The sequence below is a fragment of the Notothenia coriiceps genome, unplaced genomic scaffold (genome assembly GCF_000735185.1).
Source record: "Notothenia coriiceps isolate Sejong01 unplaced genomic scaffold, NC01 NC01_scaffold00037594, whole genome shotgun sequence".
NCBI classification, from domain to species: Eukaryota; Metazoa; Chordata; class Actinopteri; order Perciformes; family Nototheniidae; genus Notothenia; species Notothenia coriiceps.
Genome location: NW_011370295.1, coordinates 116,453 through 134,424, shown reverse-complemented (window position 1 = coordinate 134,424; position 17,972 = coordinate 116,453). Strand labels below are relative to the sequence as shown.

At 41.1% G+C, this 17,972-nt stretch overlaps 1 protein-coding gene across 1 annotated transcript; it reads left to right on the top strand.

Annotated features, from left to right (window-relative positions):
- The first annotated feature begins 3,683 nt into the window (after positions 1–3,683).
- LOC104967727 (decorin-like) lies at positions 3,684–17,757 on the top strand. The gene is made up of 6 exons (XM_010797246.1): positions 3,684–4,071; positions 11,030–11,277; positions 14,754–14,866; positions 15,975–16,188; positions 17,186–17,299; positions 17,660–17,757. The coding sequence occupies exons 2-6, from the start codon at positions 11,049–11,051 to the stop codon at positions 17,755–17,757; spliced, it is 768 nt and encodes a 255-aa protein (XP_010795548.1). The 5' UTR covers positions 3,684–4,071; positions 11,030–11,048.
- The last annotated feature ends 215 nt before the right edge of the window (positions 17,758–17,972 follow it).

Below are 17,972 nucleotides of genomic sequence, written 5' to 3'. Positions count from 1 at the left end.
TAGATTACGTTGTTTTCGTAATCGTTGCAAGCCATAATCGTAATCGCGATTAAAATACGATTAATTGAGCAGCCCTACATCAAATTGTATATTAGAGTAAAGTAGACGTTTATTTTAAAGGGGACATATAATGCTAATTTTCAGGTTCATATTTGTACTCTTGCCTGTTTTGTACATAGTGATGTCATTGTGTTCCTGAAGTAAACAAAGCAGTCCAATGAAGGAGTTTCAACTTCAACAAAATCCAAACACACTACAGGAAATGGAAAACCCCAAAAAGCCTAAAAGGGCCTCTTTCAGTAGAGGTTTGATCCGCTTAATGCATATCAAACGTAACAGTACATACAATGGAAATACTCAGGTACAAGTATGTCAAAATAGTAAGTGTAGTAAATATACTTCCAGCACTGATGAAACGTATAGAGCAAAGTATCACACGCTTTCTTATCACAAAGAAACACTGAGTCACAGATTACATATTGGCACTGCATTAATAATCAATAGGATCTATTTTCATGTGAGGAGAAACGTTCCTGCACCCTCCACTTCTCATGTATGATATTTTGTGATATAAGTTAACCCCCCAAACACCACAGCCAGCACCAAATTCCTCCTCCTCCTCCTCTTCTTCCTCCTCCTCTTCCTCCTCTCAAGCGTTCAGCAGCAGCCCGGAGCGATGTTTAGCTAAACCTGCTGGCCTACGTAGGCAGAGAGAGTCCCCAGAGGGCTGAACAATCAGACAATTTCAAGATCATGAAGCATTAAACCAATCCCGGCAGGGTACACTAATTAAACAGCCGAGCCCGGCACAGCCAACCAATCCCCACAGAGCAATTAAATCCATCCCCTCTAAAACACTGAGGAACCTGTCTGGGGAAAACTGCGAGGAGAGAGGGGAGGGGAGGGGAGGAAAATATCATAAAAATTCTTCTGGAGGAGAAAAAAAACCTATAGGGGGAATTCAGCAGGAGGCTAACGAGGGAAATTGAAAAAGTCTTTGTTCTTATTCTTTACATGCGTTCAGATTTTCCTATCAGCATTTAAATGCGAAAGACAGTGACCCCGTTGCGATCAGAAGTTGCATATTTAATTAAGATTACAAGGCCTGGAAAGCACTCGTGAGACTGAAGGGAGAGACAGGATAGCCTGAAGGCCTTTATTACACACCGGCGGAGCAGCTAACACAGTCACAAACCGGATCGATACCCGATGCCCTCCATCGCCACAGTAAATGAACAGGTGACAGCGGAGGCACGGACAAAACTCGGCTTTTCAGGGAAAAACTGATCAACTGAGCGGCATGCAGAGTGATATTAGCATGATACTGCATTAGCAAATACGCTTTTATATGAGAGCGGACATTAACTCCCGATAGATGTTCTCTGACACTGTGTGTTTTGGTTTTGGAGACGGAAACACCAGAAATGGTACGATGACAATCCAAGGGTTATCATTGGCCTTTTTAGGTACAGCAACACATGACATAAGAGGCATGCAGAGTGATTTTCTCAGGATACCAGACCTTCTAAACACCAGAAATGCCTTTGTGTTAACATACTATATAATTAATGACATTGATGATCCAAGATCTCATGGTCAGGTGGGCTAATTCTCCTGTTATTTCCCTGGAGAGCAACCGACACAGTGTATTTTGGTGGTGTTGGAGACGAAAAAACTAAAAATGGCAGCATTCTGCTTTTCAGGAACAAACGGATAAACGTAGAGACATGCAGAGTGAATTCTGCATGATACTACACCTACTAAACACCAGCAATTACACTGTATATGTTAACTTATATAATTACTGACATTAACAATCTTAAATCTCATAGTTAGGTTGGCAAATGTTCCTGTTATCTGATATCTGTGTACGTTTTGGAGGAACGGCCATTCTCTGGTTTTCAGATAAACTAAGAGGCATCTAGAGTGATTTTTGAATGATACTCCAGCATCAAGTACACTTTATGTGTTAATATATATGATTTCTGACATTAATAATCCAGAATCTCATGGTCAGGTAGGCAAAATACATGCTGTGTTATAACCCTGAAGAGCCTCAGAGACAGTGGCCGTTTCTCAATCTCGAGGATACTGGCTTCCAAGCCAATATTTCAAGGATGCTACGTCATCAAGTTGCGCAGCAGGACTGTTCCAATGTCCAGCATACTTGGAATTCCACCGAGGCCGCGTCCTTGGTTTGGGGGAAATTTCGAGGCTGCACATGGTGTAGACTTCCCGTCCTTAAAATCCCCACAATGCTTTGCGCACAGACCAATTTCCCCTAAATCTGTGGCGGAAAATGTAAGGCGGGGCCTCTCATATGACGCACACCTGCACACTTGCTAGCCTGTTCCACTCTTCGTTTTCCGAATACCAGGAAGGATTCTTGCCTAGCTTATGAAGGAAGTGACTCGGAAGGCATGTGCTACCAAGCAAGCGTACTCGCGATTGAGAAACACCCAGTCTCTCTTAACACTTAACTTCCTCCAGTTTCCACAGGATGACGGTTCAATTGGGGCTAAAAAACAGACCCCACTAAGCCCCAAAAACTATACCTTCTCTGATGATATCCATCCTTGACAGGACCAGTCCAGCAAGTGCAATGTCCAGCAACTCTGCTTATTCAAGAGTGAAAATAATTAAAAAGCAATATCCCGATGAATTACATCCATATTGGTTTCTTTCGCACCTTGGGATTTAGGTTCAATACCAACTTCTACTGACTTGACTTGAAAAGTTGGTACAGACGTCCATGGTGCCCAGATGATGTATTTCTAATACTTTTAGAACCCCCTTACAATGCTTTTACTGTCACTATCAGCATTAGTGGTTTTGAGTTAAATGTCTGTACATTTATTGGATGGATTCCAAAGAAAATAGGTACAGAATTTCCTGGCCAACTGATTTTGAATAACTTTTAATACTACCTGACTTTTCATTTAGGGCTATCATTACAATGTTTAATTGTCGAGTACTTTGGTTTCTGATTAAATAGCTGCAGAACTGATGACAATCTCATCAACAACAGATGTACTTTGTTCATGGTATTTAGAAAGGAACAAACTAAAATAGTTAACATCAGCATGTTAGCATTGTCATTGTGAGCATGTTACCATACTGACATTAGCAACACTGAGCAGCCTCACAGAGCCGCTAGCTTGGTTGTAGACTCATTAACCAAAACAACAATCTTTCCTAACATTAACCATAATAGTTGCCATGCACATTTTCCAATAGCAATGTTCTGTTGATAGTGTTGAAGAAAAGAGGACTGAGAATGAAGCCTTCTACCTCCCACAAAGTCCCCAAAAGTGCCTAATTGTCTGTTTTGGGCAATACATTCCAAGAGAACACCTGATCAGGATTTGGGGAAAGGGGTTAAAACTGAGATTGAGGCTTCCTGGAAGGAAGCGCCACTCTCAATAGATTTGAAAAAAGTTTGTGTTTGTGTGTTGTCTTTGTTTTTTCCCCTGGGGGTAGTCAGTAAAGAGGTTGAATGAGGATGAATGACAGAGTGTGAAAGAAAGAGTTTGTGTGCAGCGTTCTCTGCTAAGCTCCACACAGGACCTATCATTACCAGATGTCACAGTGAGGGTGGCTGCCAGGCGAATCACTGCTTATTGCTTTAAACTCCGTCTCTCTGCCTCTTTCTCTTCGGCTCCTTCCTTCTTTCTTCTTTTTCCCTCGCCCTGTCTCCCTTCTCCTGCCCTCTCTCTCTCTCTCTCTCTCTTTTTCTCCCTCGTTCTCCATTTCCAGCTGTTTTTGGAGCACACAGCAAGAACCAGGGAAGTTCTCCACCAATTGTTTCTGTCCTCAGAGGAGCTTGGCGGTCGGACCCTCCCTCCTTCTATCTCTCTCCCCTCTGACTCCTCTGTCTCTCTCCCCCTCTCTCTCCTCCCCTTGTTGTGACAGAGCACACCTGCTTGATCTTGGCTGCACGCGCTCTGAGTCCAATTACCCCATAGGCCCTCGCAGCCACTTCACAGTCTCATCCCCCCACTCGACTGGATTTTTGGGAGTCAAGCTCATCTCGCACTTAAACTATCTTTGCCTTACTTCAACTGAGAACAGGTATGTAACTGCTTTATCTCTGACATAAGAAGAAAGTATGAGTACAAGTGGGTGAAATGAGTTTTAAAAAAAAGAGATTTAGAATAGTCTTAAGATAATTGTGCTGTAAGGTGACCTTTTTGATGACAAAGTCCTGATTCAAAAGTCAGACTGTTTGCTGATGATATGTTATATGATTTATGTTTGTGAAGATAAGAATCTGCCTTTTTCTATTTGACTAGTTTGTTAAACTGGGATTGAGTATGTTTGTTCCACCTCTTCATAAACTCATGTATGTATATTACGTATATGTTGCCAGGTCTTGTTCCCACAGCTCTCTTGGCTTTGAGATGAGAGACCTTTAATCATTTCCAGTCCAATCTGCATACAGCTCAGTGAAAAGAGCAGTGGCTATAGGGAAGGGGGTGTGGTAGTGCAGTTGATGCTGGTACCTCACTTCTCTGCCAAAAAACGTATTATCCTGGCCCGTCGTTAACCTGCAAGGCATTCAACATTAAGTGCCATATGGTGTGTTTAGCATTTATTCACATAGCATTTCTAACTTTGTTGCTTTTTATTAAAAGCATTTGGACACAGTGTTGGTTGATTGTTTGGATGCAACCCATATGGAAGTGCATAGTTTTGTGTGCTGTTTTAAACATGGCACTCTGATTTGTATTGCTGACATAAAGACAAGGGTTTGAATGAGAGGAATGCATACAATTACGATTCTAAAGAGAAGACTTTAGTTGGAAGTTTGGAAAATACTTTTGTTGCATTTATTTGTTCCCTTTCTCTTTGTTTAGCTTTCTTTCGTTCTTTTCCTCCCTTTTTTTCTTTCCCTCTGGCAGTCGTGCAGTCTACAAACAAATGAGGGGGAAAGAAACTAAAATAACCATGAGGATTTATTTGTGTTTATTCAGCTCATAATTGCTTGTCAGGACATTGATTTGGAAAAAGTAGTTTTTCCTGCTTCTCACACTTTCCGTTTCAGCAGTTCATTTGAGAATGCAACCAGACGGTTCTAACCCTAATCTCTTATCTGTCTGCTCTGCGGCCCTGTTTGTTCTCAAAGTCAAGCTGCCCACCGTGGTGTCGGCTGCTGGGTTTTTCACAGGAGCAGAACAGGAACTAAATTGCTAGGGGCAACATAAAGTGAGAGGCTTTGAAGAGGCAAAAGAAAAAAAGCTGTACCTGGCAACGCACGGTTCCATTAATCCCGTAATGGTACAGCTTCCTCTATCAAAGGGAGGACTGAAGGTTTCCCGGCAAGCCACCACACAACTCTTAGCTAACTCATTACATCCTCTTTGCCAGAAGGGAAAAAAACTAATAAGGCTCAGCTGCTCTGAATTGAGTGGAGTGAAACTGAACAAGGGAAAAAGTGAGACAAACAAACTAGAATTCAAAAGTGGGATTTATAATAAAATACAGACTACATGAAGGCATAAACACAGTTCTGAAATAAACTCAGAACAATGAAAGTACTTCAGTAGTTTATACTTCTAAGCTGAACTGATGTTTAACATTTAAACCAGAAATGAGTGAAAAGAAGGTTGGAAGGAGACAAGGCCCAGATTTGCTCTCAAGGCTGCATTTTTTTCCATCTGGATTTCAACTCTCTGGGTCAAGAAGAACAATGGAATTGAATGGACATCAGCCATGAAGGCTTTCCCCCCCATTGCTCACTGGAATAACAGAAAGTTCCACATGTCAATCTTTCTGGCCAAAGGTTTAAAGGTCAGACAGGGAAAGAAAATACCATAAGCTCGGGGAAGGAAGGAAAAGAGCACAGAAAGGGAGTAGGAGATGGAAAGAGAAGAAAGGTTGGGCATTTGGTCCACGTCTGTGCAGCGCAGACTGTTGATAATGGGACTGAGGTTGATGGCAGGCCGACAGCTCTTCTCATGGAACAGATGAAATGTGGTTAAACCACTCACTGGCTTTCTCATGCCATGGCTCCAAAAAACAAGAATGCTTTAGAGACCCTTAAATGATCCTTCAATAGTAGTTATGGCTCTGACACTATTTGTTCTGCATGAAGAAATGTTACTGATGGTAGTGTCTTGGGCATTGTTGAAGCCAAGAACATCCAATGCAAACATACATGGGAGCTTGGATGGCTATTTTCCAGACAAGATTAATTTGGCCTCTCACTCCGATTACAAAAATGCTTTGGCTCTGAAATTGTTTGTTGGCCGTGTCTTTGCATATTTTCAGATACACATGTTCTCGCTTATAAAATCCCCTGATATATCAGACATTCGTTTAAGAAGAAAGACCACTGACTCCTCACACCACTGCCAAAAGAAGGGCTCGTGAACTCCCTTTTTTACATTTCTACATGAATATTGATCAGGCGTTGGTGTGTAAATGTGTGGGAGGAGAACTCATATTTATGTGCTGATGGGTTAACAGGGCCAAACGTGTTTTAAACGTCCTGTGGCCTTGTAAATACCTTTCAGTGATTCATTGCTGAAAGACACTGAGCAGAAGCAGACTCAGGCCAGAGTTGGAGAGGAGGGGATGAAGTGGAGAAGGGAGTACAGGATGGAGTTGGTGCCTGCTTTATTTTTCTTCTAATTGTTAAAATCAAAACATCCCATGCTCAAGTCTCTTTCTTTCATGCTTCAGAAGTTTGAGTGTTGATATGGTAAACGTTGTGCGGATATCTCATTCATTTTCTAAGCTCGATAGTTTCAATGGAAGGCAGTGACAGAGGAGAAGTGACAAAGCAATGGAGGGAAAATTACTTTACTCCCTCATGCGAGCCCTGCTTCCTGTCTGGAAATCATTAGTAATGCTGGGGCCAGACATGGGGGAAAGTGGAGAGAAGGGATGAGACAAAAGAGAGACACGGGAGAATTGACAAGGTCGCCGACACCACAGGAAATGTCAACCTCCGCCCATTTTTGTTCTTGGTCCGACTTGGGATGATGAATGGCAGGTTTCAGTGACGCGAGAGAAGAAGATAGAGATGGTTCGTGTTGCATTTACCACACATCCTTTTCTGGGATGTGGTAGATTGTAAATCTTTTGAAAATACAGACTAAACCTTCTCACGGCTGCTAGTGCTTTTAACTTTTTGATACATATTTTCTATATCCACCATAGTTCCACGTGCAGTGCTTCAACAGGCATCGGCTGACCATTTGAAGACCTTTCAAAATACTACAAATCCTGTTTCAAGTCACCACAGCCTTATTCAGAATTAGACTAAAATAAAAGATGAAGATGTATTCTTCTGCATGTTTATTTAGTCCATTAGTGGGAATGCAGTGTTCCTGCTACATGTGCACTGATTGTTGTCAGCCCAGTTCTTTTGAATAAAGCCTGTCCCATTTCCATCTTGTAAGGTGTCATACGGTCGTACCTTAATGTGATGCTCATTTCATAAAGAACTTTGGAGACTTTAGAATGATAGACTTGTAATACCCTATACCCAAATAGTAAAACCACATTTTAAATCTTTACAGGGTGAACATAAATACAAATATATTAAAGTTTCATCTCAATATGTAAAATGTAGGAAATGGTAACAAAAAGTCAGATCATGTTTATTCTAGGCTGCAGGGCACAACAATTGTAACATCAATGTTAGACTTCCAGCTTTGCATAAGGATTGCTCTGTTATGGGATAAAATGTATTCCCCTTATCGATTTCAAAGACATCTTCTTCAAGGGGATTATAAGTGCTGATCCTGGAGAGATGAAGTGTGTAGCAAGGTCAAGTCATGTCCCAGCATGCTGAGTTGGCAGCCCTCGCTTTAGCATGCTCACACACAGACACAGGTGTGAGGAGTCTTGTGCTCAGTAGATTCTTTAGGTGTGTATATATGTGTGTTTCTGGGGTAGGGGGGCATCATTTTAAAGCAGGCCGTCCCGCAGGGCCAGGTGTGGTGTGTGTGAAATGAAAGATCCAACGCCCTTGGCACAGCAGGTTGTCTCATGCATAGAGGTGAAAGCTGCTAAAGGCCTTGAAATTCAGGTCTTGAAAAGAAAATGTAATTTGACTATAACTCCTTGTTCTCTGTTTGGAATTAGAGTGACCTTCATGTTTACAGGCACGCCTTGGTTGACCGTGTACCAATTCATTCACAACTCTTATGTTCATACATAGCAATTCCCTCAATCTCCAAATTCTAAATCCCTTAACTCAATTATATGAATACCATCTATAGTTTATTCTGAAGATGTGTTCACAAATTGTTAGATATTGTCCAACATTTTTTCCCATATACCGGTACTCCCTTTCCCTGAGTCTGGCTTTAATCTCATCACGAACAAGGCCTGGTCCTGATTATGACTCACAGAGTAGCAGTAATTCTTGTTTTTGCAGTAATTCTGCAGTCATTAAATGCCCATAGAGCTTAGCTTGAGATCACTCTCGTTCGGTTATCCTTTTGCCTGTCTGGGTCACATTAAAAGCGGCTGAAGCATTTATGGACAGAGGTTGATGGATTGATGGCAGCACACATGGAGGGTCATTTGAAAATGCACATGTGCGTGTACATATTTATGTGCTTTTGGCCATTGGTCAAAGCAGGGAGATAAGGTTCAGTACCCAGGGGTGAGACCTCTGGTATATTGTGTGCATTACTCTTCCTTTAAGCAGAGCTGGTACCCCGTCTTTGAAGATAATTCTGAATGTTCCAACCTGCAAGATGTGCCAGATGTGAAGAGTTCTATTAGTAACTTTTATCAGAAGAGATACACTGATTTCAAATGCTTTCCAGAATTGGCAATTAACGTATTATACTATAAAATAAACGAATCTGGCAACCAAGCAGGATACAACAACCCATCAAAGGGATATACAGTCACTTTTTTACCCAGGATTGTTTTGCATTCCTTAATCCATAACGTTGGCTGCCAAGTCTGCAGACAAGGTTTTTGTTTGATTGAGCTTTCGGCTGCGCTTCGATAAGAGAGCCTGACACAGCCAAGATTACTCAGTCTGCTGAAGACTGGAACAACGTGTACTCTGGGTCTACAGTATGTTCAGACCGGAGCTTTGTTTCAACGCCCCCTAAGTACTTCATGTTCCCAAATGGGATAAATTGGCTAAAGCTTGCATGGAAAACTGTATCTACACTTCAAACACTGTCTGACACAACTCTGGGCTCTTAGTGCCGACTTGTGAAATCACCTTTTTGAATGATTTTTTATTTTTTCCGCTTCATAGCAACAGAACAAGAGTAGAAAAAAGAAACATTAAAAGGCAGAGATATCCCATCCAACACAACTCCCCTCTGAATGGAAGTGATTCCAGGCTTTGTCATACTGTATGCAAGCACTGTAACCACTAGACTGAGCTGTACAGTGTGTCAACGTGGTGGCTGTTTTGTGGACAGGAACTATTATTACAGCCTGTGTAGAGAGTCCCTCTGAGCCTTGATCCCATGACCCTATGTGACCCTAACCTGAATATATACTGCATCAGCACATCTCTTTCTCTTGCTTTTCCCCCCAAAGACGCACACTTTGGAACACTTTTAAAAATATTTAACCCTTAACATGTATTAGTTTTACTCATTCCTACAGTTTACACATATAAAGATGCACACAGAACTTGTGCACTTGATTTCATGCACTTAAAAACCAAATATGTTTGCTTTAATCACACCGATAAATATGCAGATATTAGCTCAAAGGACAGAAAGGGATAAAAAATAGCACAAGCTTTTCACCCAGGCACACAGTCCTTATAAACATGCCCAGAGTCTCTTTCAGCTCTGGCCAACTAATGGTTTTGGATCAGTTTCATCATCTTGGTTATGATTTTCAGGTCAAGGCCTGTTGCAGACCGGATTCTCCCAAATCATTTGTTAGCAGCTGCGGGTAAAGTCCGCCCTTCAATTATTGTGGCACCAAGAGGGAAGTCAAATTTGGCTAAACGTATGACAAGCAGATTGCTGGGTCTTTAAGACGCTGCGCTTGTGTCTGTGTGTGTGTGTGTGTGTGTGTGTGTGTGTGTGCATGTGTGTGTGTGCGTGCGTGCGTGCGTGCGCGCGTGCGTGTGTGCGTGTGCGTGTGCGTGTGCGTGTGTGTGTGTGTGTGTGTGTGTGTAAGGTCAGGGAGTTTTGTGGATCTCTACACTGAGTTTCAGAGGGTGTGTGGATGTATCAACTGGTCTGTGGCTGTGTTAAGAAATAGGAGACAGCATACATGTAAAGGAAGCAGGACTCTCCCAGTGGCTCCACCAGCAGAATAGAAGCTAAGGACTTTAATGGCAAATAAATGACTACTGTGATTCATTGCTTTTGGATAGAAAATGGAGCACAGTGGTGTACAGTGGCAGCCAATGCAGATGTTATGTATCAGTCAGTGTGGTTTCTATGTCCTTTGCCAAAGGAAGTGACATTCACAAATTGTATTATGGTGTCAAGATAAGTTGGTAGCTATTAAATACAATGAATTTTATAAAAGATTGAAAGAGTTAGCTTAAAGTGAGGGATGAATACAGAAATATAACATAACAGTTAAAAACAATTGGCATTATCCATAGGTATGGGCATGACCAGAATTTAACCCAGACCATATTACTTTGTGAAACAGATCTTTTTTTCTTTGCTTTCTATTTCTTACTAACTTTCATTTGGTGCTTCTAGGGCTTGTCCCTGTGGACAGAGTAATATTGTGTAATTATCTCATTTTGGTTTGCGCTAACCCACGCTTAATCTGCTTTGCCTTAAGAGGACCAGTTAAATCGCTTATTTGACCACCCTCACAAAATTGTTGCACCCAAGTGCTTAACCTTCCAGACCTCAGCCCTCCACCTCTCACCTCTGCCCTTTGCTTCTATGGACTTCAATAAATGTCCTCCTTCTCTCTGCCCAGTAAAATGATAACCTCTTCTTCAACAATAAATGAGAAACAAACAGTTAAGAAGAGTATCGTATTTTCCAAACTAATCATAGACAGACTAGATTGAAAGTGTATCCACCCAGACCTTTGAACTGTGTGCTCTCGTTCTCAGGCTCCCTGCTCGCAGCGCCATGAGGTCGGCCTGTCTCTCTCTGCTCCTGGTCACCGCCTGCTGGGCCCTGCCCTTCCGCCAGTCCGGCTTTTTAGACTTCATGATGGAGGACGAGGCGGGATCAGGTCAGCCTGACGAGGTAACAGATGTCTCTCATCAGGGTCCTTCAGTCCGTGCCTCGCCAGAAGGACCAAAGTGCCCCTTCAGATGCCAGTGCCATCTGCGAGTGATCCAGTGCTCTGACCTCGGTAAGAAACGGGACCCCCAACTGAAGGTTCATACGGTTGTGTGTTTTCCAAAACATCAGTCATCTTGATCAATCGTAGCCCCTTATAGCCCTTCAGCCAAGTCTATTTTCTCAACACGCCTTCTTTCAGTTTCTTGTCTAAAGCAGGCCTAGATTTAGCTTGACAATTGAATGGAAACACAGCTTATGTGACTTTATTTAAATAATGGTTGAGAAATGCAACAACCTTCTTGTTCACATCCATTTCCAATAAAGATTTCAATGAGCTCTCTTAAATGGATGGGATGGGATGAGGTCAGACCAGTGTCTGCAGTAGTTGTGTTTTACTTTTATAATTCAGAGTGACATTAATGTTTTAAAAATAGCAAATCGCTCCACCGTCCACCCAAAGCCACAGGATCATTCCGGAGGTATGTTATGTCACGCATAATTGCAAAGTCCTCCAGAGAACATGACTCCGATGTTGACAACTTAAATGCTAACAGATGGTGTGAGACATTTCACTTCCTGTAACAATTACATTATTTGCCCATTTTTGCCCAAACAGTTTTTTAAACATTGTTGGTGATTGAAGGTTAGATTGGGGATTTGGAAAGTCCCGAACAGTCCCCAATTTTAACAAGCTTATTTCCCAATGTAAAACTTACTCACCAAGGTTGAAACTCTACAATGACTTTGTTGGCTTTTTAATTCAGCGCAATCACAACAATTTACTTCAATGTCATCTTTGTTGTTTGGGGCTTATCCACTATGTTTGTCTTCAGCTTGAGTCATCTTATACACTTTGTCATAGAAAAGTCCCTTACCTCATTTATTATTGTATAAAAGTGCTTCGCTTTGCAGTTGTGTCTTTTGGCTCTGCTTTAATTTGGAAAGGATGGGCCACAGACTTTAAGGAGGCAGATGGAGGACAGGAGGGAGTGACACAGATGGATAAATGAACAAACTAAAAAGAGGAGTAGACAGACATAACCAGCTCATAACCTTCTGGATTAATAGGCCTAAAAGGGCCGGGGTTGAGACTGTTAAACTCAGTTAGGCAGGTGGCGCAACAGTCAGAGCGACAGACAGTTGGAGAGAGTGATGTTAAGGAAAAGGCCGGTTCCATTACATCAGTCCTCCAGCGGGCCCCTGTCAGCAGCAGCACTTTCTCCACAGAGCTTTATTCTCAACTCATGCATCGGCGTTGTTGGCTTCGTGCCTGCATCTGTTCCCCAGACCTGCTGGCCCGCACGCAAACACACACACTCGCACAGGATTCAAAGTTATATGTATATATTAGGGCACACACACACAGGCCTGGGCAAGACAGAAGCGTCTGCTCACCATCCCAACGCACCCTCTCGCCTTTGTAGATTTTAGTTAGTTAGTTTGCATCTGGCAGTATGACAGCTAAAACATTCAGGGTAGAAAATGTAGCCTCAGGTTCCGATTTGCTTATATTTGCCAACTCTGTTAGAAAGAGGTTTTAATTATACACAGACTAGCACAACTGCTTAATGTCAGTTGTCTTAAACTTACCAAATAGCACAATCAACAGCCTCATGATTTAAGAGTGATAATGGAAGATGTGTAGTAATAAATCAAAACGTACTCGTATCCCATGAGACAAGCAGGCCATTGGTGATGCAGCCATTAACTCGTCTTTCCCGGACACAGCGCCAGACAAGAAGAGGACATTATATAAACATTGTCGTTAATGCTAGAAAAGTTTCCAAGATGGCTAAATGAGTACAGCCCAAAGCAATCATCACTTGTTTTCCTAATCACATTTTTTCAAATAGAGTGATTCATAGTGACTATAGTAATTAGTGCCAGACTTAAGGTCACGAGCCAAGTGGCTATCAGCTGAAAAGTGAGATGCTGACCGAGACATGACACTCAACAATATGTATTTGCACTAGTCAGCTCATTTCATTGTTGTTAGAGTGTTATTTGTGTATGTGTTATATAACCAAGGGTTTGTATTAGAAGTACATCTTTAGGTGGGAGTAGGTCAGGGCTAGGGTTAGGGTTAGGGTTAGTTGATGTTGGAATGTCATTTCGAAAATAATTGTATCGTTTTGGTGTTCGCAAGATACAGATAAAAAACGGGTGAAAAGTCAAAGAAAATGTGAGCATCAAAAGCTGAGTCTTTCTTTGAGAGGAACAATAGAAAACAAAGTGTGTGCAAGTATAGAGGTAGACAGTGTGGTGCTACAATAATGGCGGTGACCACAAACAGCTGTGATGGTTTGTGGGTCATCTACTGCCGAGTTGGAAAGGCTGACAGAAAAGCAAACGTAGCTGAAGGTACTGTTTGGGTGACTGAGCAGAAGTCTTCACAAGCTTTTAAGACAAAATGACTCCAGACGTACGTATGTGGACTGGAGATGAACAAGTAAGCTTCTTTGTTAAACAGTTTATTCTACGCCTATTCCTCTGAAATGTAAACTGCCCATTATGAATCTCTGTGTATTTTTTGGGTTACCACGGATGCAGACGACCATTCACCGTGACTCCCAGCTGTCTTCTTTCAATGTTTTCTAAAAGCGATCCACTCAACCAAACAGGCTTCACTACAGATGCCATTTTCTGCGTCACATTAGCCATGACGTTACGCGATAAAGTCCAAGCTAAACGATTCGACTTGACCTCAGTGTCCAGGTATGCAGTCGCTTATTTACTCCAAAGGAAATGTGTTTTAAGGTCCATTTCCACCATCTGTGCCTTAGAGCACATCAAATACTTATTTGGTCCCTTTGGAATGTCATTATAAAACCCATTCTTTCCTAGACTCCCGAGATTTTATGGAGCACGCTACGTTGACAAAGCAGACTTTCTTATTTCAAAGTGTCGCTACTGTGAACTCAGTAACTATTTTTCTGCTCATCCAGGTTTCTTATTCTCTAAGGGCGTTAAGTTCCAGAAAAGTAAGAAAGTACTTAAACAAAGCATTAAATATGTATAATTTAATTAGCAACAATTAAGGTAAAGTTCAGAAAGAAACTTTGGTAGTTAGTTTTTGCTCAGATTTAGGCCAAAAACTAATCTCTCACTCAAAGAATTTCATCAGATTTTGTCTTGAATGGTACTTGTGTTATTTATTTGTGCACGAAATATTTAAAATCAACAACTTTTCATTTCAAACTAATGTGAAAAGCTATAAGAGCTATCTCTCAAATGAATCTCTGAAACTGGTCCAACTTTGGCAGAACATTGTGTCAATTCTCAAATTAAAACATTGAAAATGAAATATATATAGACCCTTTAATATACAATGGACATGATTTACAGATCTATACGTCCCTAGTATTTCGGTAATACTCTAAAACTGATGAAACAGAGCACTAAATACTCTAATCATGATCATAAAGATGAGTAGGTAGCTGTTTAGTATCCATTTTATGTTGAAATCAGAGTGAAGTCACCAACAAACCTCAAGTTTAGTTTCCCATTCTCAATCATTCTGATGTCTGTAAATATATTCACCATCAGGTCTGAAGGCCATCCCTGAGGACATCCCATCTGACACCACCATGCTGGACCTTCAGAACAACAAGATCACTGAGATCAAGGAGAATGACTTCAAGAACCTCAAAGGACTACATGTAAGAGAACTGTCATGCACAGCTTCCTGTCTGTGTATCAGTCCAAATGTTATGTAATGGTTTTTGTATGTAACCTTTAACCAAACTGCAACCCTTTATCAATATTAACCTTCATGATCCCCATGAGGAAACATGTGTCATTATTAATTTATTAGGTTGTTCTTAACGGAAGAGTAAAAGGGCAAAGCCTAATGGGAAATAAAACAGATTGATGATGTCCGATTTTGTCATCATGAGAAAAAAGTTGAAATGTGGGAGTAGAGTCAAATGTCAAACATCCAACTTTTACACAAGATTCATTTATTATACATTTACTGAACAGTTTAACTTTATTCTCTGCATTTCAACTTTATTCTCGAAATGCCTGGCACCACTTATTTCTTACTACATAATAACAGTTTTGTGTACCGTGTCGTCAAATATTTCCGGAACAATTGCTCATTTCACAAACATGGACTGCACTTCACCTCCCAATCCCATCCCAAATTATTTTCCGTCTCCTCCATATATCCTCCACTCCCCCAGTCACCAGGTGCATGGAAACTATTCACCCGTTGGCCTTACACCCTAACGCCTCCAAACTTCAGGAAATTTCCTGCTTGCAATAAATACCTCCGTCTGACGGCCAGGGCTGTTTCCTCTGTAATGTAACTGGCCTCTCAAGGGAAGGGACCACATACTTCACATTTCCTCGTGTCTGCTTTTCAGCAGGAGTGAGAGTCCTCTGAAAATGCTTTAGGGATAACTCTGGAGTCGACTTGAACTCGACCCTCAATCTTAGGACAGCAGCTTAGCTCAAAATGTCCTTTTTTGCAGAATATTTTACAGACCCACGGTGCATTGGCAGTAGGAAATGTTTCTGAGTAAAAGACAAAACATCAAAAGCCGTTTAAGTGTAACGTTTCGAAATGCAGTTCATATTCCATAACAATGGAACAGTAAACATTGTGAATTCAAACAAGGAACAGACTGAAAACATCCTTTTAAATTCCAGAGTGTTTGTACTCCCCTGGAGAGTTTTGGAGATAGTGGTAAAACTCAACAACCCCAAGCAGCAAGAATAAAAAGATATACTAGAATCTAATCGCCCTGGTTTTCTTCCCTAAAGGCTCTGATCCTGGTGAACAACAAAATCAGCACCATCCACCCCAAGGCTTTCAGTCCTCTGCACAAGCTGCAGCGTCTCTACCTGTCTAAGAACATCCTGAAGGAAATGCCCGCCAACATGCCCAAGAGCCTGCAGGAGCTGCGCATCCACGAGAACGAGATCTCCAAGATCAAAAAGGCTACCTTCCAGGGCATGTCCCATGTCATCGTGATGGGTATGAGAAAAACAATATTATTTTTGCAGATATTTATTTGGATAGCAAACCGTTTCAAGAGGTGAGAGTGTTATTCTTCAGCAGCTGGTCACATTCCCAGATGTATGTCTGTGATTTTAAGCACGTATACACTTCAGTGAAAGTGGTGGAAATATTTACATAGATAGAACCAAGTGTTTAAATTTAAAAGGAAACTCCCCTGCCAAGTTTCTAGTAGTTTCATCAAAACAAGATTCCCTTTTAGCCTTAAGGGTTGTTCAGCGTGCTACAGAACATTTTTTTTTTTATTATTCTCAAATGTATTACATCTCTACATATACTTGACAGTGCTTTAGATATTTCAGGGCAAACAATGTACCCTGTCAAATGGTGAAAAATTTCCCTCGGGTGGCACACTGGGGCCCTTTAAAAGCTGTGAAGGATAAAAACAGTCATTTTAGACAGTGCTTTTTGTGTATATTGTTCAAGTGCATCCTTGCATGTGAATAGTACATTTGATTGATTTTGTTTTGGAAAGAAAGAGACCAGAAGAGAATTTTGCCTCATGGCATTTCAATGTTGAGACAAGATTTACACCTAGCAGTCTGGAAGTGATGACACTGCAGCCTGTTAATGTGTTGATTTGTAAGAAAATGTGTTTCTCCTCAATTCTTTTTTTACGCTTGTCACTTTGATAACTCATCTCTAACCTTTTGTTTCACAAATTACCAGTTTCATTTTGTTATTGCTCAACTAAAGTGTGGATTCAATCATATTAAATGCAATGATAAGATAACTTTAATCCCTGACCAATCAGGAAATCTGGCGTGGAGAAAGGCTGCGTTGCAAAGACAAGCTATTCTGTTGCCCAAGACGTTGTTTACTCATGAGTCAACTTTTTGTTTCCGTAACACACCCGGAGAGGGATAAACTTCATAGACGTGATCTGTTCCAGCTGTTCTCTCTTGTTTCTCTTCTTTTTGCTCACAATTGTTTTTCTTCTATTCATTTGTTTTAGAACTCGGTTCCAATCCTCTGAAGAGTGCAGGAATCGAGGCCAATGCTTTTTCTGACCTGAAGAGGGTCTCTTACATTCGCATTGCAGACACCGAAATCACAGAGATCCCCAAAGGTAAAGCGCTCAATTTTATTTCCACAATTAGTTTGGTGTAATACAAATTGTATCCATATAGGGTCGACTAAAAGCCTTATATCAACAGAATGCATGGTGGATTTAAGTCCACAGCAAAACTAGAGGCTCAACGTAAACAAAACAAAACTGCAGGGTCATTCAAAACTAGCCTGTCTTGGGGAGGGAACATATCTGGTGTGTTTGCTTGAATTATACCTGAAACCCCAACCCTAACCCTAACCCTTGGAGCTGAAATGTAATTCCAACTTCCTGTTTATACATCAAAGTCACTACATAATGTAACTTACTGTAAGTCATCTCTCTGTTTGTCTTGTTAATCTTTGTCTTGTGGGTTGCCAGGTCTGCCCAACTCTCTCTCTGAGCTCCACCTGGATGGAAACAAGATCTCCAAGGTGACCGCTGGCAACCTCAAGGGCCTGAAGAACCTGGCCAAGTAATAACAATTATGATTCTCTCTTAATATATAGCATTATTAATTCATTATAAAAATGTGATTATTTAACTACTACAGCTGTCACTGTAGTGCCAATGTCATTGTTCATCAACTTTTATTTTTTTCCTTAATTTTCAAATATTCTCCTGCTGACGTATACTGTGTTAACATGTTGTTTGACTTTTTTATATAAACTTTTTATTACGTAAAAAGTAGATA